Source organism: Alligator mississippiensis, chromosome 8 (genome assembly GCF_030867095.1).
Source record: "Alligator mississippiensis isolate rAllMis1 chromosome 8, rAllMis1, whole genome shotgun sequence".
NCBI classification, from domain to species: Eukaryota; Metazoa; Chordata; order Crocodylia; family Alligatoridae; genus Alligator; species Alligator mississippiensis.
In genome coordinates, this window is record NC_081831.1 from 28,494,496 (window position 1) to 28,514,651 (window position 20,156).

A 20,156-nucleotide genomic window follows, 5' to 3' on the forward strand; every position below is an offset into this window, starting at 1 on the left:
GGAGCCTGGAAACGGGGGGCAAAAAGGGGTGGACAGAACTGCTCCTCCAAGTTTGGGAGGATGGAAACCAGAGCCGTTGGAGGCTTCCCCCCCGGGGTGCCCAAAGCATCGTTCAGAGCCCTGGAAGCAGCCGCTATCGAGCCTCCGGCAAGGCACATGCGTAGAATTCTGCACATCCCCCCCCAGTGCAGGTTCTGAGTAGTTAGCTGGGTCGAGGCCCGTATCCGGAAGTATCGCAGTCAATGGGGGCGGGACCCATACCCGGAAGTACCACCATGTGTGGGAAGCTGCAGCTACTCTTGCGGCCACGGACGGGGAGCAGTGGGGCGGGGTGTAGTTGGAGAACCCAGATGTCCGGCTCCTGGGTGGTGGGAGGAAGCAAGCCTGTGGTAACTGACTTGCCTGCTCATCCCCACAAGGGACCCAGGTATCCGAGCTCCCGGCGCCCCCTCCCCTCCCCTCCCCTGGAATCTCCGGTAACGCCCCATTTAACTCTGAGGGAGGAGGGAGCTGGAAAAGTCCTATTGACTGCCGCTGGTTAGCCTCCTGGGAAGGGGCGGGGCGGCGGTTCCGGTATCCCCTGGAGGCATTGCGAGTGGAACGGTCGGGAAGCTAGGTAGGGTCGGACGTGTTCTGGTTGCGGGTGGGAGACGGCGGCTGCCGAGTCCTTGTTCAATCAAGCCGTGCAGCCAGATGGATTTGGGAGGTACAGTTGGGGTGGTCTCTGAGCACGGATGCCTGGGTTCTTTTTCCTCGGTCTTGGAGGAGAGTGGGGGCTGATGGGTTAGATCGAAGAGCTCCAGGCACTGTCCAGACCCCTCCAGCTGAGATCAGGGTCTCGTTCATACACCTGATCCCAAAGCAGTGTCCTTCCACCCTTAGCCCCACTTCCCTCTACAAGCCCAGAGAACTCGGGCATCCGTGCTCAGAGACCACCCCAACTGTACCTCCCAAATTCCCACTCCCCTCCCAGAGCTGAGAGAAAACCCAGGCATCCAGGTCAAAGGCTGGGATTACTAGGCAAGGCTGCTGGCGCCTTAAATTTAGGACCTCTATATTCCCTGCTATTCCATTTTAAATCCAGAGCCTGGCTCCCCCACATCTGGACAATTTCACCTTAACCTGTACCCCAACATCAGCTTTAACACTTGTACCCCTGATACCTTTACCCCAAGCAAGTGACAGGAGACCGATCCACCTTAACTTAGCGACCTGCACCTGTTCCACCTCAAATATGCATATAATGGGGGGGGGGGGGAGTAGAGGGAGAAGAAAAGTCCATCCAAAAAGAACCCACCCCATATTCATGAGCCCGAGAGTTGTGATTCCACCTTAATTGGGGGGGGGAGGTTCCACCTTAAATCCCATGGGGGAAGGTTCTGCCTTTAGCCTAAGTAGGGGGGAGGAAGATTCCATTTCAAATCTGAGGGGGGGGGAAGTTTCACCTTAAATCCAGGTGAAGAGAGGAGATTTCCACCTTAAACTGGGGGGGAGGGGGAATTCCACCTTAAATTCAGGTGAGTGGGAGGGAGATTCCACCTTAAATCTCATGGGCAGAAGAAGGTTACACAGGTTTCCCTTGCTTTATACTGTACATCCATGCCTGGAAAACGGTGCATAACTTGAATTTGCATAAAGGTAACCTACTTTACAATGTGACAGAGATCTGTTCCAAGACCTGGACTGTGGTGACCCCCAGACCCATTTTCTACCACTTTTTCAAGACAATTTTGGTACTCGCCAACAGCAGACCCTACATACAAGCACAGGGCACTATCCTAGTGGAGATGGCAACTACAGAAACATGTCACAGATAACAGGTGAGGAGCACAGATACACAGAGACTATATTTTGATGCATATCACTCCCACAACGCATGGCACAGAGCAGTTGACTGTGGGCTTCCACCACACGATTGCTTAAGAGTAAATTTACTTTGCATGTAACAGATTTTGGTGTAAAAAGGGTCATTGTATACGAGTGAATTTGCACATACATAACTGGCATAAAGCAAGGGAAACCTGTATCTTAAATCCGAGCTGGTATGGGGGGGAGGAAGATCCCATCTCAAAAGCAAGGCGATTTCATCTTAAATCCAAGGGGAAGATTCCACCTTAAATCGGGGCTGGGGGTGGGGGAGTCCATCCTAAATCTTGGGGGAGGGGCAAGATTCTACCTTAAATACAAACAACACAGAAAGGTTCCACCTTAAATCTTGGCTCCATAGGACGTTTCCACTTTAAGTGGCAGCCCCGCCCCCTCTGGCAGCCTGGGCGTGGCCAGGAAGTCGTCGTAGGCTCCGCCCAGCAGGGCAGCTGCATCGCGGGGCCTCACCAGCCAGCAGGGGGCGGGGCGGGGCCGGGGGGCGAGGCCCGGCAGCAGCTTGGTGACCAGCCTGGCAGGCACGGCGGCCCCACCCCGACACAGCCACGCCCCCGGCCCCGGCCCCTGCCGCAGCCAGATATCGCCCTTCCGAAGCTGGCCTGCAAGGAAGTCAAGGGGCGCTATCGGGGCGGGGCTGGAGGCTCCGTGCCCGACACCCGCGGGCATGACAGGAGTTTGGGTGGATGTAATGGTCCAGTTAGGCTTACTGATCCACTATGGGGGTGGGGAATACTGGTCTGACTAGGTTTGCTGGTATAGTATAAAAGGTAGTGAGTGGTCTAACTGGGACCATATGGTAGGTACTGGCTCATTATAGAAGGTTACTGGTCTAACTGGGTGTTACTGGCCTGGTATAGGTGTACTGGCCTGGCTGGGGGGGTAGTGACCCATTACATGGGCATGAGCCACACTGCAGGGGTTCCTGGTCTGACTGGGGAGTACTGGTCCATTATGGGGGTTTACTGGCCTAGCTGGGGGTTAGCAGTCCACTATAGGAGTTCCTGGTCCTCTACAGGGAGTAACTGGCCTTACTGTGGGTGCTGGTTCATTATAAGAAGTTACTGGCCCACTACAAGGGGTTACTGGTCTGACTGGGGGGTTGCTGGCCCGCTATAGGGGTTACTGATCCATTATAGGAGGTCACTGGCCTGCTTGGGGGTTATGGGTTCATTACAGGGGTTCCTGATCCACTATAGGGATTACTGTTCTGACTGGGGGTTATGCATCCATTATAGGAAGTAACTGGTCCACTGCAGGGAGTTCCTGGTATAACTGGAGGGTACCAGTTCATTACTGGCCCCTCATTACTGGGGTTTCTGGTCCATTATAGGGGTTACTGGCCCATTACAGGAGCTATGGTCTAATTGAACATTACTGGCCCACTTATAGGAGGTTACTTGTCTAACTGGGGGTTTCCTGGTCCCATACAAGACCCTAGGGTGGAGAGGGTGGGGGTACTTACCCAGCAGGCCATGGGCCCTTGGTGACAGCCCACGCCCATCAGACACGTAAAACCCCAGGTGGTCACGCTGCAAGAGCCGGGGCTGTGGGTAGTGGTGATACCGCACGACCAGCGCCAGGCGTGGGGCCAGTCTCAGCACTGCTGTGGCCCCCCGTACCTGCAACCCCAGCCCAGGCTTAAGGCCTGGGTTGGGGGCAGGGCCTGGGGCCCCCCAGGGCAGCCATTGGGCTTCCCCAGGTCCCTTCAGCACCAGCCCAGCAGGTGTAGCATGAACCTGCATCCTCCCTAGTGCCACCGTCACTGCGCCCAAGAAGGTGCGTGTTCGCTCTGGTGCACCTGGCCAAGGGGGAGCACCCACCAGCTGGCCCCTTACTGTCAGCCCTGGGAAGAGAGTATGGGGATGAGGGGGGCAGGGGTCAACATGAATGCCTGGGTTTTCTGGGAGGGGAGGGGGACTAGGGGGTGAAAGCAAGGGAGCCTGGGAGCCCAGATGCCTGGGTTCTCTGGGAGGATTTGGTGGGGGGTGGGGGCTGGAGGTTTAGAGTAGCATGATGGGATGCCTAGATGTCTGAGTTCTCAAGGTGTGGAGCATTAGGGGGCTTAGGGGGAGCCCAGACACCTGGGTTCTCTTGGAGAGGATGGAGAGCTAGGGGCTTTAGAGCTTGGGGGGGAGAACCTGGACACCTGGGTTCTCTGGGAAGGGATTGGGGGCTCAAGGATGGTAGCAGGGATGGCCGGGAGCCTGGATTCTTTGGGAAGGGAGTGGGGGTTGTGGGGTGGGAGCAGGGGCCACTGGGAGCCTGGATTCTCTCCCAATCCTGTCTCCCCTTTCCCTGAAGTCAGTGGAACCCAGGCGTCCGGGCCCCCTCTCATCCTCCCCCAACATTCTCACCACTCTGAGGGTCTGTGAGCAGGTCCAGGGTGTCCCCTGCGTGCCCATCCAGTGTGAAGCAGAGAGGGGCAGCTGCACCCGGCAGCTGGGCTACAAAGTGGGGGTCTCCATCCACTGCAGGGCACAGGCGGGGGGGCAATTAGGTCTAATGGCTCCTGCCCCCCTCCCCCAATTGCCGCTGGGACAGTCTTACCTGAAGAGGAGAAGGTGAAGAACCTGGCCTGGGCTGGGGGGAGGGAAAGAAAAGGTTAATGCTGGGGAGGGGGGGGAGCACCCCCCCCCAAGTTCTCTGGGAAGGGAATGGGGGCTGGGGATTTGAGCAGGGAAGGTGGGAGCCCAGATACCTGGGTTCTCTGGGAGGGGAGGGGAGGGGAGCAGAGCTTGGTGGGTTAGAGTGGGGGCTGGGTGTCTGGATGCCTTGGTTCTTTCATCCCACAGGAACCAAATCCAACCATACCCGGCCCCAGGGTCCCCTAGACCTGAAGGCCCCCTCAGACCTACTAGCCTCACTTTTGTCCTCCTCTGAGAAGTCATAGTTTCATAGTAGTTTGGGGTCAGAAGGGACCTGAACAGATCATCTAGTCTGACCCACTGCCACTGGTAGGAGCATATACTGGGATCACACAACCCCAGACAGGTGTTCGTCCAACTTTTTTAATTTACCCAAGGTAGTCTGCAAGGCAAGGGCAGGGTCAAGGGGGTCACAGCCCAGACCCCCACGACTTCCCCTGGACTCAGAGGCTGAGACCCCCACCCATGGCTGGAAGGTCCAGGGCTGCCAGGTGGTCTTGCACCCAGGCCTCCGTTGGGTCCAACCCTGCTTAGCTTCCAAGCTCACCAGCACACTCAAGGTGATATGAATAGGTCAGGAACGGGTACTCAAAGGATGAGAAGTGCTACTACCATCAGGGAGGGAGAGGGGTAGGAATGAATAGAGGGATGTTAGGATGGATGGATATGAGGAGGGATGACTGCATAGATGCAAGGGTGTGAGGATGGATGGATGAACAGTTGGGATGGTTGGAGGGATGAGGATGAAGGGATGGATGGATGGATGCAGTGACAGATGGACAAAGGGGGATGGCTGGAGGGGTGCGGCTGTGGATGGAGGTGGGGACAGAGGGGTCCCTAATCTTCCTTCCTCTTGCCTGAGCTGCTGTTAGAGACCTGACAGGATAAGGAGCTCTGTAAGGAGGCAGAAGTTGAGGGCCCTGTCCAGGTAGGGGTGGAGCTCATCCCAGGGGGCACCATTAACAAGCTTAATTACCAGCCTCCAGGCCTGACCCATCTTCAGGGGTAGAGGCTTGCCTTGAGCTGTCAATCACCAAACCCCATCCCCTTATTTCCCAGGAGGCCTGCTCCCAGAACTCTGTCCCCCAGAATCCCTAGCCTTAAAGGGCTGGTGCTCCTTACCTGCAACATCTTCATCATCTGGGGCACCTGTTGTGGGGGAGGGGGCAAGACAGGACAATGAGTCTTGGGGAAAATGGGTGGTGGGGGGCATTGGGGAGGGTGGGACATGGGCACCCACCTGCCTCCCTATTAGCTACCATGACGCTGTAGATCGGTGGGGGATCAAGGGACTCTTCGAACCTGCCATCAGTGTCCTCTGGGACTGCCAGCTCTGTGTCAGGGGGCAGCAGCCGGATGATGGTGTCGCCGGAGCCCCGTGCCTCTGCCCATGGCTGGGCTGTGGGCCAGGAGAAGGGCCCCGACTTTTTCCTGGACATCTGGGTTTCATTCATGCCCAGGGGACTGGGAGCTGTGGGGGTCCCAGGCCTTGGCACAATGGGGTCTGGTTCCTCTGTGGGTACCTGCCCAGAGTCTGTGGGCACTGAGATGCCCCCTAGGACAGGTGCCATGGAGGAGGGGGCCAGTGCCAGTGAGGCTACCAAGGAGGGGTTTGAGGATACCGAGGAGGGGTTAGGGGTTACTGTGGCTACTGAGAGGTCCCGAGCAACTGTGGCTACCAAGGAAGGATTGTGGGCCTTCCTGGTTACTAAAGTGGGGGCTGGGGCCTCCCCCTCCTTGTCCTCCTCAGGCATTACCACCACCAGGGAAGTGACGGGGGTGACGAAGCCATAGTCCAGGGCCAGGCTGGTGGCCTTTTGAGCCAGCAGCCTCCGGGCTCCCGCATCGTCAGCCCGCACCCGTGCCTCCAGCAGCTTCTGCACAGTGAAGTAGGCCCAGAGGCGCCTCACAAAGCTGCCTACATTGCTGGGCCCCGCAGAGCAGCCCAGGGGCTGTGTGAGGTTCCCCCCAGCTGCCTGGGTCTCTAGGGCCACAGGCCCCAAACGGCCTATCCCCGTGGCTCCAACCTGGAGCTCTGAGGCCTCCGGTGGCACCCGCCCGGCTACCACCAGCTCAGCCCCTTGGAAGTAGTGGGGGAAGAGGGCATGAGAGGCAGGCTGAGAGACACCAGCAGGGAGGTAGGACAGGGCCACGTCAGCTAGTAGGGGGGCGGCCACAGTGTTGTAGAAGCCAGCCAACTGCAGGGTGGCGTCGGTATCCTCATGGACCCGCTGGGCCAGGCCACGGTTGTCCAGAGCCAGGTGGTGAAGGAGGCCAAAGTCAGCATCAGCCCCAAAGGCCAGCCCAAAGAGAGCCACGGTGGCTCCCCCCAATGCCTGGCGGGCAGCAGCCAGAATGCGGGGAGCTGAGGTAACACCAGCCGTGGCCTCGCCATCCGTGAGGAAGAGGAGCAGGGGGAAATGCTGAGGGGCCAGGCTGGAGGAGGAGGGTAGGGGGAAGAGGGAGGCGGCTGTCAGCAGGGCCTGGTGGATATCAGTCCCTGCAGGATACAGGAGGAGGAAGTGGGGGTGGGTGGCTACCAGGACAGACCCTCCTACTGTAAGGGGATCCAGGCACCCGGGTTCCAAGTTCCCCATGCTCCCAGCCCCCACTCCCCTTCCTAGGGAACCCCAGCATCCAGTTTCCATCACTCCTTACTTTAACCCCCCCAGTCCTCTCCCTTTCCCAGGTAACCCAGGTGTCTGGGATCCCAGCTTTCTCTGCTCAATCCCACTGGGTCCCACTACCCTCCTGAGGAACCCAGGTGTCCAGACAGCTAGTTCCCCCTGCTCTAACTCCCCTTCTTCTCCCTCCCAGGGAGCCCAAACTCCCAGCCCCACCCTGATCTATCCCCCCCAGCCCCCACCGTCCTCCCACAGCAGGGAGAGAACTGGGCATCTGGTACTCACATCCTTTGGCCTCTAGCTGGTTGACATAGTCAATGGCGGCGTGGAGGTGGGCAGCTGAAGGAGGCACAGAGCCACTAGGCTGCCACACATGTGCCACCTCTGAGAAGGCCACAATGTTGAACAAGTCCTCAAGGTGCAGGTCCCCCAGGATCACCTGCATGGCCTGCTTGGTCTGGGGTGGAGGATAGGGTTAACTCACCTGTCCACCCATCTACCCACCCACTCATCCCTCCATCCACCTACCAATCCATCCTCCATCAACCCACGCATCCACTTACCCATTCACCCATCGCTCCATTCACCTATCCCTCAATCTACCCATCCTTCCATTCACCCATTTACCCATCCTTCCAACATCTAGCCCTCTCCTCATCCCTCCATTCATCCAACCCTCCAGCTACCTATCAACCCACCCATCCACGCACTCATCCCTCTATCCATCTACATCCTTCCCTCCATCCACCCATCCACCCACCCATTCACCCATATTTTCATCTACCTACCCATCCACTCACCCATCTAACCCTTTCCCCATCCCCTCATCCATCCCTCCCCCTCCAGTTACCCATCTACCTACCTATCCATCCACCTCACACCCACCCATCTCTCCATCCACCCACCCCTCCCATCCATCCCTCCCCCTCCAGCTACTTGTTCACCCACCTACCCATACATGCATTGACTCATCCACCCAATCATCCATGCCCCCCACTTTCCCCACTCCCCTACACCCCAGTCTCCCACATTCCCTTGATAGCCCACAGACTTTGCCAGATCTTTTCTCCCCACCATGACTCTGTGGATCCTCAAGTGGTGTGACAGAGACCCTGGGCTGAAATAGCTCTGTCCCTGCAGTTCAGGGACTCCGTGAGTGCCAGTGCTGCCCTCACCTGCTCCATCTTGGTGCCAGCCATGGAGCCGCTGATGTCAATGACGAAGACAACATGCTTGCGGATAGGGGGCAGCCCGCGGGGTGCAAAGAAGTGCACGAAGTAGCCATCATAGAGCTGGGAGGGGAGGGGAGGGGAGGGGAGAGGGTGAGACCCTGCATGTGGCCACCTGCTGCCTTTTGGCCAAGCTGAGCACCTCTGCAGCCACCTGGCCGTCCCTAGGGACATGCCTCCAGACCTCCACCACCCAGCCAGCTATCCACCTATATGTGCCTCCATTCCGCCACACACCCATCCCCCACACTCATCCATCCATCTACCAAAACCATTTGGCCTCCATCCACCTGTGTGTCCCCTCACTAGTTCATGCATCCATCCACCTATCCATTTAACCATCCCCCCCACCCATTTTTCCATTCCTCCCTGCATCCATCCACACCCTCACTGGTCCAACCATCCATCCACCCCTCCACCCAACCCCTCACTGGCCCCATACATCCACCCATCCATCCAGTTAACTATCCATTCATCTATCTCTCCATCCCCTCATTGGTCCATCTAGCCATCCCTCCATCCATCCATTTCATACAATCATAGAAAGTTAGGGTTGGAAGGGATCCCAGGAAGTCATCTAGTCCAAGCCCTTGCTCAAAGCAGGACCATCCCCAACTAGATCATCCCAGTCAAAGCTTTGTCTAGCCAGGTTTTGAAAATCTCCAAGGATGGAGCTTCCACCACCACTCTGGGTAACCTGTTCCAGTGTTTTACTATCCTCCCAGTGAGAAAATTTTTCCTAATATCTAACTCAAACTACCCTTGCTGCAAGTTGAGACCATTGTTCCTTGTTCTGTCACCTGCCACCACTGAGAACAGTCTAGCTCTATCCTCTTTTGAACCCTCCCTTCAGGTTGTTGAAGGCTGCTATTAAATCCCACCTCGGTCTTCTCTTCTTTAGACTAAATAAGCCCAGCTCCCTCAGTCTTTCCTCATAAGCCATGTCCCCCAGCCCCTGAACCATTTTTGTTGCCCCCTGCTGGACTTTCTCCTATTTGTCCACATACTTTTTGTATTGGGGGGCCCAAAACTGAACACAGTACTCCAGATGTGGTCTCACCAGTGCCAAATAGAGGAAAATAATCACTTCCCTTGACCTACTGGCAACACACCTACCAATGCAGCCCATTATGGCATTAACCTTCTTGGCAACAAGGGTGCACTGCTGGCTCATATTCAGCTTATTGTCCACTGTAACCCTCAGGTCCTTTTCTGCAGAGCTGCTGCCCAGCCAGTCATCTCCAGCCTAAGTGCAGGACTTTTCATGTGTTCTTGTTGAACCTCATGAGATTCCTTTTGGCCCAATCCTCCAATTTGTCTAAGTCACTCTGAATCCTAGTTCTACCCTCCAGTGTATCTACTACTCCCCCCAGCTTGGTGTCATCTGCAGACTTGCTGAGGGTGCACTCTTTGCCATCTTCCAGGTCATTGATGAAGATATTAAACAAAACCAGCCCCAGGACTGACCCCTGGGGCACTCTACTTGATACCAGCTACCAATTAGACATTGAGCCATTGAACCATTGAGCCATCTGTTCAATGTTTTCATCAGTGACTTGGATGAGGGCGTGGGAAGCACTCTGTTCAGATTTGCAGATGATAACAAATTATGGGGCAAAGTTAACACACTAGAGGGTAGCAAATTAATCCAGGCAGATCTGGACAGCTTGGAAAAGTGGGCAGAACAGAATAGGATGCAGTTCAACAAAGATAAGTGCAAAGCACAGCACCTAGGGAGAAGGAATCACCAGCACACTTACAGGCTGGGGGAGGACCTTCTCAGCACCACAGCAGTGGAAAGGGATATTGGAGTCATTGTTGGCACCAAGATGAATGTGAGCCATCAGTGTGACAAAGCGATCAGTAAAGCGATTAGTAAAGCATTTTATCATGCATTAACAGCTGCATGCTCAACAGGTCCAGGGAGATGATACTTCCCCTCTATGCGGCATCCAGTTTTGGGTGCCGCACTTCAAGAAGGATGTGGACAACCTTGAGAGGGTTCAGAGGAAGGTCACTCATATAGTTAAGGGCCTGCAGGCAAAGCCCTACAAGGAGAGATTGAAGGACCTGGATCTCTAAAGCCTCTAAGAGAACGCTGAGAGGTGACCTTGTGGCCACCTACAAATTCATCGGGGGTGAGGGGAAAGGGGGCAGCAAGGAAAAGGAGATGCCCTGATTACCAGGGCACCCCTTGAAGTAACTAAGAACAATGGCCACAAACTGATGGAGAGCAGATTTAGGTTAGACATCAGGAATAACTTCTTTATGGTAAGGGTTGCCAGAATCTGCAATGGGCTTCCAAGGGAGGTGGTGCTGTCCCCTACCTCGGGGGTCTTTAAGAGGAGGCTAGGCATGCACCTGGCTGGGGTCATCTAACCCCAGTGCTCTTTCCTGCCCAGGGAAGGGGGGTGGACTCAACGATCTAATGAGGTCGCTTCCAACCCAAACATCTATGAATCTATGAATTACTACTTTCTGAGCCCTATGCTCCAGCCAGTTTTCTATGCACCTTACAGTCCATCCATTCAGCCCGTACATCCTTAGCTTGCCTGTGAGAATGTTGTGGGAGACCGTATCAAAAGCCTTGCTAAAATCAAGGTACAACACATCCACTGGTCTCCCCACATCCACAGAACCAGTCTGAGGCAATCAGTCTGGTCAAGCATGACTTGCCCCTGTTAAATCCATGCTGACTGTTCTCAATTACCTTCTCCTCCAAGTGCTTAGAAATGGATTCCTTGAGGATATGCTCCATGATTTTTCCAGGGACTGAGCGGAAGTTGACTGGTCTGTAGTTCCCTGGATCTTCTTCTTCCCTTTCTTAAATATGGGCACTATATTTGCTGTTTTCTAATCATCCAAAACTTCTGATCGCCATGAGTTTTCAAAGATGATGGCCAATGGCTCTGCAGTCATGTCAATGAACTCCCTCAGTACCTTTGGGTGCATCCCATCTGGCCCCATGGACATATGCACATCCAGCTTTTCTAAGTAGTCCCTAACCTGTTCTTTCACCACTGAGGGCTGCTCACCTCCTTCCCAAACTGTGCTGCCTGATGCAGTAGTCTGGGTGCTGACCTTGCCTGTGAAGACTGAGGCAAAAAAGGCATTGAGCAATTCAGCTTTTTCTGCATCTTCTGTCACTAGGTTGCCTCCCCCACTCAGTAAGGGACCCACGCTTTCCCTGATCCTCCTTTTGCTACCAACCTACTTAGAGAAACCCTTCTTGTTACCCTTCACATTCCTTGCTAACTGCAACTCCAATTGTGCTTTGGCTTTCCTGACTTCATCCCGGCATACCCAAGCAATGCTTTTACATTCTTCCCTGGTTATTGTCCAAATTTCCACTTCTTATAAGTTGCATTTATGTGATTTAGTTTACTGAAGAGTTCCCTGCTAAGCCAAACTGGTCTTCTGCCATACTTGCTAGTCTTCCTGCACATCGGGGTGGTTTGTTTCTGCACTCTCAGTACAGCTTCTTTGAAGTAGTCAGCTCTCCTGGACTACTCTTTCCCTTAGACTGGCTTCACAGGGGATTCTGCCCATGAGTTCCCTGAGTAAGTTGAAGTCTGCTTTTCTGAAGTCCAGGGTCTTTACTCTGCTGCTCTCCATCCTTCCTTTCCTTAGGATCCTGAACACAATCATCTCATGGTCACTGCTGCCCAAGTTGTCATCCACTACTACACCCCCCACCAATTCTTCCCTGTTTGTGAGCAGCAGGTCAAAAAAAGCATGGTGCCCCTAGTTGGCTGCTCCAGCACTTGCACCAGGAAGTTGTCCCCAACACTCTCCAAAAACTTCCTGGATTGCCTGCGCACTGCTGTATTGCCCTCGCAGCAGATGTCAGAGTGATTGAAGTCCCCCATGAGAACCAGGGCCCGTGATCAGGAAATTTCCGCTAGCTGTTTGAAGAAAGCCTCATCTACCACTTCCTCCTGGTCTGGTGGTCTATAGCAGACACCCACCATAACATCACCCCTGTTGCTTTCCCCTCTGTCCCTAACCCAGAGACTCCCAATAGGCCTAGCTCCAGCTTCATACTGGAGCTCTGAGCAATCATATGGCTCTTTTACATAAAGTGCAACTCCTCCTCCTCTTCTCCCCTGACTGTCGTTCCTGAACAGTTTGTACCCATCTGACAGTGCTCCAGTCATGCAAGCTCCCACCAAGTCTCTGTTATACCAGTCACATCATAGCTCCATGACTGTGCAAGGACTTCCAATTCTTCCTGCTCATTTCCCAGGCTCCATTCACTTCTGTACAGACACCTGAGGTAACTAGTTGTTTGCCCTGGTTTCTCAGGAAGCATGCAAGCACCTCTTCTGTTGCCCCCTCCTGCTTGCTCTTCCTCTAGGTCACCCACTTCCCATCAGGTGGATCCCATCTTTTCCCAGCAATCCTTCTCTTTGGAAGAACATACCATGGTTGAAGAAGCCAAATCCCTGCTGGTGATACCACCTGCACATCCAGGTGTTGATCTGCAGGATGTACCTGGTCCTGCCTGGGCCCTTTCCCTTGACCTTAAGGATCGATGAGAACACAATCTGAGCCCCAGATCCCCTCACCCTTGCACCCAGAGCCCTGTAGTCATTCTTGATATGCTCAGGGTCACCCCTGGCAGTATCATTGGTGTCCACATGGATGAGCAGCATGGAGTAGTAGTCAGAGGGCCGGATGAACCTCTGTAGTCCCTCTGTGACATTTCAGATTTGGGCTCCGGGCAAGCAAGACCTCCTGAGACAACAGGTTAGGTCAGCAGATGGCTTCTTCTGTTCCCAGCAGAAGGGAGTCTCCAACCAGTACCACCTGTCACATCTTTTTGGTGGCTGTCATCCAATCCTTCCCACTTTGTTGAGGCCTGTCCTGTCTTCCTCCACCAGTGGAGCATGCTCTTCCCTCTTTGGTCCTAGGACTGAATATCCGTTCTCCAGCTGAATGACTGCAGGTGGAGGTGAAGATTTCTGCTTGCTGCCAGAAGTCACAAGTCTCTAGCTTCTTCCCTCTTGAGTGTCCATGTCCTCTATCTTCTCTAGCTCTGTGTCTGGTATTTCTTTCTCCACAGTCTTGGAGGTCTCCTCCAGCATCAAATCGATGAACGCCTCATGGCAGAGGATGCTTTGGAGGCTCGCCCATCCCCGCACTGGCCCATTCATCCCTCCATCCACCAAGCCATCCATCCATCCACCTACCTATCAACCCATCCAGCTAACCATCTATCCATCTATTTCCTCCCTCCATACATCCTTTCACCCCCACACTGATTCATTCACCAACCCACACTCATTCATCCCTCCCTCCTTCCATCTGTCCTGCATGCCCATCCATCTCAAATGCACCCCTCCACCCACCCCCATCAATGTCCATCCCTCCAGCTCCTCTAGACCTCTTCCTAAGCTCCTCCCTGTCCAGCCCTACTCCCCAACAAATTCTATCTTCACCCCCTACCCCACAGGCCACCCCCCACCCCCGCTAGCACCTGCAGGTCACCGGCGACATCAGGCATAGCCACGTCATACTGAAGCACAAAGTCAGCAGCAATGCCAGTGCTGGAGAAAGTCACCTGCTCTTCGCGTGTGGGGGTGAAGACCACCTGGGCACAGTGGGGCCCCTTCTCCACCCTGGTGGAGGGTGGTAGGTCAGCATCCCCTTAAGAAAAGACAGGGTGGGAGGTAGGGGACATGGAGATGCAGGGCCACCTCCCTATCTAGGCCTGAGTTTGAAGACAGCCTGAACCTTTGGCTTGGAGAAACATCCCATGAAGGTTGTAGCTTCCAGCCTGGGGGATCCCTGGGGGTCTCAGGGTGGGGGGGGAGGAGAGTGGGGGCAGGGCAGTGGGTCCCCCAGTCCTGGTACTGAAGAATGCCAGCCAAGGTGGGGATGAAGATCCACCATCCCTCCTGAGATGGTTTGACCACCTGGCATCTTTGTCAGGGATTTCTATGTCAAGGGAGCATCTTTGATCCATACAGAGCTCTGGGGGTCTCAACCTGGCTGGCATGAGGGGTTTCAGGCCTCAACCTCAGGTCCAGATCCTGTTACCATCACATCTGGGTTCACCCAGATGGCGGGTGAAGGCCAGATCTTTCCTCACGGTGAGAACAAAGGCAGGTTTGGGAGCATAGGTACCTGCTTTCCCTGGAAGGGGATTGAGGGCTGGGGGGTGAGAGCAGGGGGGCTGGTAGCCCGAACACCTGGGTTCTCTCCCTGCTCTTGCTGGGGAGTAGGAATGGCAGGTTTGAGCAAGAGCGGGGTATTCGGACACCTGGGTTCTTTTCCCTTTCTGGGCAGGGAGTGGGCTCTGGTGGACTGGAGCAGGGTTGGGTGCCCAGATGCCTGGGTTCCCCTGGCTGGCTGGGGCAGAGGCTGGGAAACCAGACACCTGGGTTCTCCCTGGCAGATTGGAGTAGGGACTTGGTGCCCAGCCTGGGTTCTTTCTATTAGGCTGGGCACCTGGATGCCTGGTTTTCCCTAGCCAGCTGAAGTAGGGGCTGGGCATTGTGACACTTTAGTTCTCCCTGGCTGGCTAGAGCCCATCTCCTTGGTGGGCTAGACACCCAGAAACCTGGGTTCTCCCTGACCTGCTGGTCGGAGCAGACATACCACTGATGGCGTTGGTGAGCAGGCGGCTGGTGCGCAGGGGCAGCACACGGAGGTAGGCAAGACCAGCAGGCTCAGCCACCTGGATGTTCACAGCTAGGTCAGTCACCACAGCGCCAGGCCGGATGCTGAGCGCCTGCTGGTACTGGCCCTGCTGGCGCTGCAGCAGCTCCTCATAGCTTAGCTCAAAGGTCACAGTCCCGCTGGGCAAAACGCTGGCCCACACCTGGAATTTCTCCATATCTCGGTACCTGCCAGGGGTGCAGGGTCAGGTCAGGGGCCCTGCCAGAGAACCCAGGTGTCCAGGCTCCCAGCCCTGGCTTTATCTAACCCTCCTGCCTCCACTCCCACCCAGAGCGGGCTGAAACCAGGCATCTGGGCAGGCTCACCGGGTACCCACGTGGGCAGCAGTCTGGCCACGGCGACGTGCTGCCTCATACAGCTGCTTGGCCTCCTGCTTCTCCTTCACCTCGGCTACATGGACACGGCCATTGACGGTGCTAGAGGGGATCGGGATGGGGGCAGGGATGGAAGTGGGGCCAAATCAGCACCGGCCGTCTGCATGGTGCCAGCCAACCATCCACCTCTGTGTCTATCCATCCATCTACTCATCCATCCATCCCCATGCTCATCCTCACTCCTTCCACTCATCCCTACACTCATCACTCCATCCCCATGCTCTTTCGTCCATTCATCCCTCCATCCCCACACTCATCCTCACACTTATCCCTCCATCCTCCCACCCACTAATCCCTTAATCCTCCATCCTCCCACCCACTAATCCAGGGTGCAGCCCATGGCCATTCTATCTGGCCCGTGGGGCCCCTAACATTTAAAAAAAAATAATATTAATCTGCCTTAGGCTGTCTGTCATGCGGCCCTCAATGGCTTGCCAAAATTCAGTAAGTGCCCTCCGCTCAAAATAACTGCCTGCCCCTGCACTAATTCATCCATCCCTCCACACCCATTTCTCTTCTGCCCCCTCTCATCCCTCCTCCAGAGGTCCCAGATGAGGGCCACTCCCCACTGGGTCTTCTACTGCTCTCTCCTCCTCCGGATTGGTCCAGGCCATTGCCTGGGGGGGAGGGGTGGCCAAGGCTAGCCCTGTCTCTAGGTGCCCTGCCCTCTCACATGCTGAAGTTGGAGATGAAGGCAGTGCTGGGCAGGTCCAGGTCGAAGGCAGCTGCCTGGGCCTCAGCATGGGGGTTGTTCAACACGGCTCGGACACGTGTGATTGCATAGCGTGACATGATGGTGGAGTTGATATGGAAGCTGGACACAGGGAGCTGAGGCGGGGGTGAGAAGTGGCTTGGGACCCAGCCATCTGTGTCCCAGCCCCCACCCCATTTACAGACCGGGAAAAGAACCCAGTAGTCTGGGCTCCCAGACCCCAACTTCCCCCACAGAATGGGGAGAGAACCCAGGCATCCAGGCTCTCACCCTCCAGCTCTCACTCCAACGTTCTCCTCTCAGAGAACCCAGGTGTCCAGGCTCCAAGCCCCACTTCCCCACTCCCCTCCCAAACCAGGGGTGAAACCATGGGATGGCCATGCCCCACCCACCGCTGTCCCCTGCCCCCTCCCCACAAGCTCCCCCGCCAGGGCTGGGGGGCATCACTCACCTGGGCATGGATAGCTCTGATTGGACGCTTCAGGGCCTGATAATGAGAGGCAGAAATGCACTTGTTAGGATCCAAATGGGGAGGGTGAGGGGTAGAGGGGCCAAATGCTTGGGCTCCTCCTACCAACCTGATGGGGATCCTGGGTGTCTGGGTTCCCTCCCACCAGTTCCATGGGCATTCCAGATATGTGAGTTCTCTCTCGCCACCTGGGTTCCCTCCTTCCAGCCCAACAGAGTTGCTAGATAGCTGGGTTCCCTCCCATGAGCCCACAGGGCTCCCGGATGCATGGCTTCTTTCCCACCAACCCCGTAGGTATCCCAGGTGCCTGTGTTCCTTCTTATGAGCCTCATGGGCATCCCAGATGCCTGAGTTCTCTCCCACCAACCTTACAGGGATCCTGAATGCCTGGGTTCCCTCCCGCCAGCCCCATGGCCACCCTGGACATCCAGTAAGCGAACCCCAGCATCTGGGGCAGCCAAAGACTCACCTCCCAGGGCAGGGGGCACCCTGGGGGAATAAGAGCTGCCAGCCCCAGCAGCAGGAGGCAGCAGCAGGTACTGGACACCGGCTCCATGGTCCTGCTCCTGCCTGGGCCTTGGCAGCATCCTCTCCATCCCCGCCCCCCCCTCCCCCTCCTCCTCCCCCTCCTGCCAGCACCATAAAGGCAGCATTGAAGCCATACAAGCTGGGATTGTGCGTCTGGAACCCAGGCATCCAGAGCTGGAGGGGCGCCAGGCACTGCACAAGGAAAACAGTATGGTGGGGGGACAGGGGGCCTAATCCGGGCTTGATCCTGGGACACTGGCTTCACAGGTTGGGTCTGAATCTGGGGGCACTAGCTGTATGGGAGGGCAGGGCAGGGGGCTTGATCCTGGGGCACCAGCTTCATGGGGTTGGCAGAAGACCCTGATCTGGGCCTGAGCAAGAGGCCCTGTCTGCATGGGACAGGGCAGGGGGCCATGAATGGATGTTGGGGGGCAGAGGGCTCTGATCCAGGTCTAATCCTGGGGCACTGACTGGATGGGGAGGTGGGGGCAGGGCAGGGAAGGGGGCCATGATTCAGGCCTGATCCTGGGGCACCAGTTGCATGGGGTGTGGCAGAAGACCCTGATCTGGGCCTGAGGAAGAGGCCATGGCTGCTTGGGAGAAGTCAGGAGGCCATGAATGGATGTGGGGGGCAGAGGGCTCTGATCCAGGTCTGATCCTGGGGCACTGACTGGATTGGGCAGGGAGCAGGGCAGGGGGCCTTGATTCAGGTCTGATCTGGAGCACCAGCTGCATGGGGGGAGGGGAGGCAGGGGCCCTGGTGTGAAGGCATCAGCTACGTGGAAGGGATACAGAGGTTTATGTTGAGTGAAGGGCAGGGGCCCCAGCTCGAGCCCAATTCTGGGGAACTAATTGGATAGAGAGGGGGAGCAGAGGACCTGAATCTTGGACACTGGCTGCATCGGGGAGGGGGAGCAGCAGGCCTGATCTAGGGGCACCAGGCTGATGGGGGGCCATGGCTGGATGGAGGAGGGCTGGGGGCCCCAATCTGGGCCTGATCCAGGGACACCAGCTGAGTGAAGGGGTTAGAGAGACCCTAATCCTGGGTCATAAAATGCATGGGGTAGGGCAGAAGGCCCTACTCTGAGTCTAATCCAGGGGTTCTGGCTGCATTGGGGGGGTGGGGGTGGCATTAATGGATGAGAGAGGCAAGGTGTCTTGTTCTGGCCCTGAGTCTGAGGAAGTTTCTGGACCTGAACCAGGTACTAACTGGATTGTTGGAGGCAGGGGGAAGGGGGCTCTGATCTGAGGATACCAGCTACACAGGGGGAGGGGCAGAGGCTCATGGCTGAATGAGGGGCAGAAGCCCTGATCTGGGTTCAATTCTGGGGAAACAGCTGAATGGAATTTTGCAAGGGGGGGGGCGGGGGCATGGAATCTGGGACACTGGCTGCATGGGGGACAGTGGGCCTGATCCAGAGGCACCAGGCTGATGGGGGCAGAGAACGTGGCTAGATGTGGGGGCAAGGGCCCCTGATCCAGAAACACCAGCTGAGTGTAGGGGGTAGAGACCCTGATCCATACCTAATCTGGGGGCCCTGGTCCCCAACCCAGGGACACTGCCCAGATGGGGAGAGAGCAGAGGCACCAATCCAGGTCTGATCCTGGGGTAGCACCTGGATGGGGGGGGAGGGGAGCAGGAGACCATGGCTAGATGGGGTGGGGTAGGTGGTTTTGCCTTTTGTCTTTGTTGGGAACCAGAGGAAGGGTTTTCTTTTCCAAGTCTGGGAGAGGAGTGGAGCCTGGGGGTGTTCAGAGTGGGGGGGACTGAGATGCCTAGGTTCTCTGGGTGGGGAGTGGAAGGTTAGGGGGTAGAAGGTTGGGTGCCCAGATGCCTGGGTTCTCTGGGCAGGGAGCAGAGGATTGTGGGGGGCAAAGCGGGTGGGGACTAGGCACCTGGACACCTGGATTCACTGCTTCCAGCCCTGACAAAGGCTACACAAACAAGGCAAGGGGAGGGGAACACCAAGAGAGGGCAGAACTTTCTAGAAGCCTTGCCTAGGCTGGGGGGGAGGGGGGCATTGGCCATCTTGTCTGGCTTGGGGTGCTCTTGCCCTTCCCTCATGATGGGGGTGGGGGGCCCTTAGTCATGGGGCATTTGTGATTCCCCGGTTGGGGTGGGGCAGGCCATGAGAGGGGCCTGGAATCTGTTGTAGGTGCACAGGTATTCAGTGAGGAGGATCTTTTGGAGGAAGTTTTTACCAGAGATCTGGTGGGGGGGCAAGGTAGATTCCATAAGAAGGGAATCTCTGTTCTGCTGTGGGTATGGAGATGAAAGAAAGGATTCCCCTTCAGGGATCTGTTGGAGGGGAGGCGTGATCTGTCCCAGGGGATGGGATTTGGTGAGAGGTCCTCTGTGGGGAAGTGGGATCCAGTAGGGGAGGAGAACCCGCAGGTGTGGGACTGGGTGGGATTCCTGCCCCCCCCAGGGGTGAATCTGTGGATTCATCAACAGATCCCTGCCTACTCTCAGGGGACCCACATCCCACCAGATCCTTCAGCATGTTCCATTTTCCCCACAGGACCTACTCTTCCCCCCATTGGATTCTCCACTAGATTCCATCCCCTCTCAGGGGACCTGTTCTCCACTACTGGGTCCTTCCATGGATTACCGCCCACTCCATATAGCTTGCTGTACAGCCATGGATCCCTCAGGAGATCCCTACCTTCCCCCCTTACAACCTGCTTAACCACACCAGATCCCTCAGCACATCTCCATTCCCCCCACAGGACCTATTCTCCCACACTGGGTTCCTCAGCAGATCCCAGTTCCCCCTCATGACCCCTCAGCAGGCCCTCATTCCTCCCAGAGGACTCTGGGGAATCACAGATTCACTGTTTCCAGCCCTGCCAAAGGCTACACAATCAAGACAACGGGAGGGCATGCTTGGCCAGTCTTAGTCACGCCGCCAAGATGACACCCCCCCAGAGTGCGTTTCAGCGCCTACTTTTTAATCCGTGACTGCCGAGGCAGCCTCGCAGGAAAGGGCGGGCGAAGCCAGGGCTA

At 56.2% G+C, this 20,156-nt stretch overlaps 1 protein-coding gene across 4 annotated transcripts; it reads right to left on the reverse strand.

Moving 5' to 3' along the window:
* Positions 1-1,821: 1,821 nt before the first annotated feature.
* On the reverse strand, positions 1,822-20,151 carry ITIH6 (inter-alpha-trypsin inhibitor heavy chain family member 6). Of its 4 annotated transcripts, none has more exons than XM_019478311.2 (14): positions 20,098-20,151; positions 16,604-16,639; positions 16,114-16,268; positions 15,372-15,482; positions 14,986-15,233; positions 13,862-14,031; positions 8,329-8,445; positions 7,439-7,610; positions 5,770-7,029; positions 5,652-5,678; positions 4,432-4,464; positions 4,239-4,352; positions 3,347-3,727; positions 1,822-2,483 (listed from the first exon to the last, which is right to left on the reverse strand). In XM_019478311.2, exons 3-14 carry the CDS (start codon positions 16,230-16,232, stop codon positions 2,209-2,211), a joined length of 3,027 nt encoding a protein of 1,008 aa, XP_019333856.1. In that variant the 5' UTR covers positions 16,233-16,268; positions 16,604-16,639; positions 20,098-20,151; the 3' UTR covers positions 1,822-2,208. The 4 variants fall into 4 exon arrangements, with proteins under 4 accessions (XP_019333856.1, XP_019333854.1, XP_019333855.1 ...); XM_019478309.2 differs by lacking the exon at positions 20,098-20,151 and adding an exon at positions 17,091-17,197; XM_019478310.2 differs by lacking the exons at positions 4,239-4,352; positions 20,098-20,151 and adding an exon at positions 17,091-17,197.
* Positions 20,152-20,156: the final 5 nt, after the last annotated feature.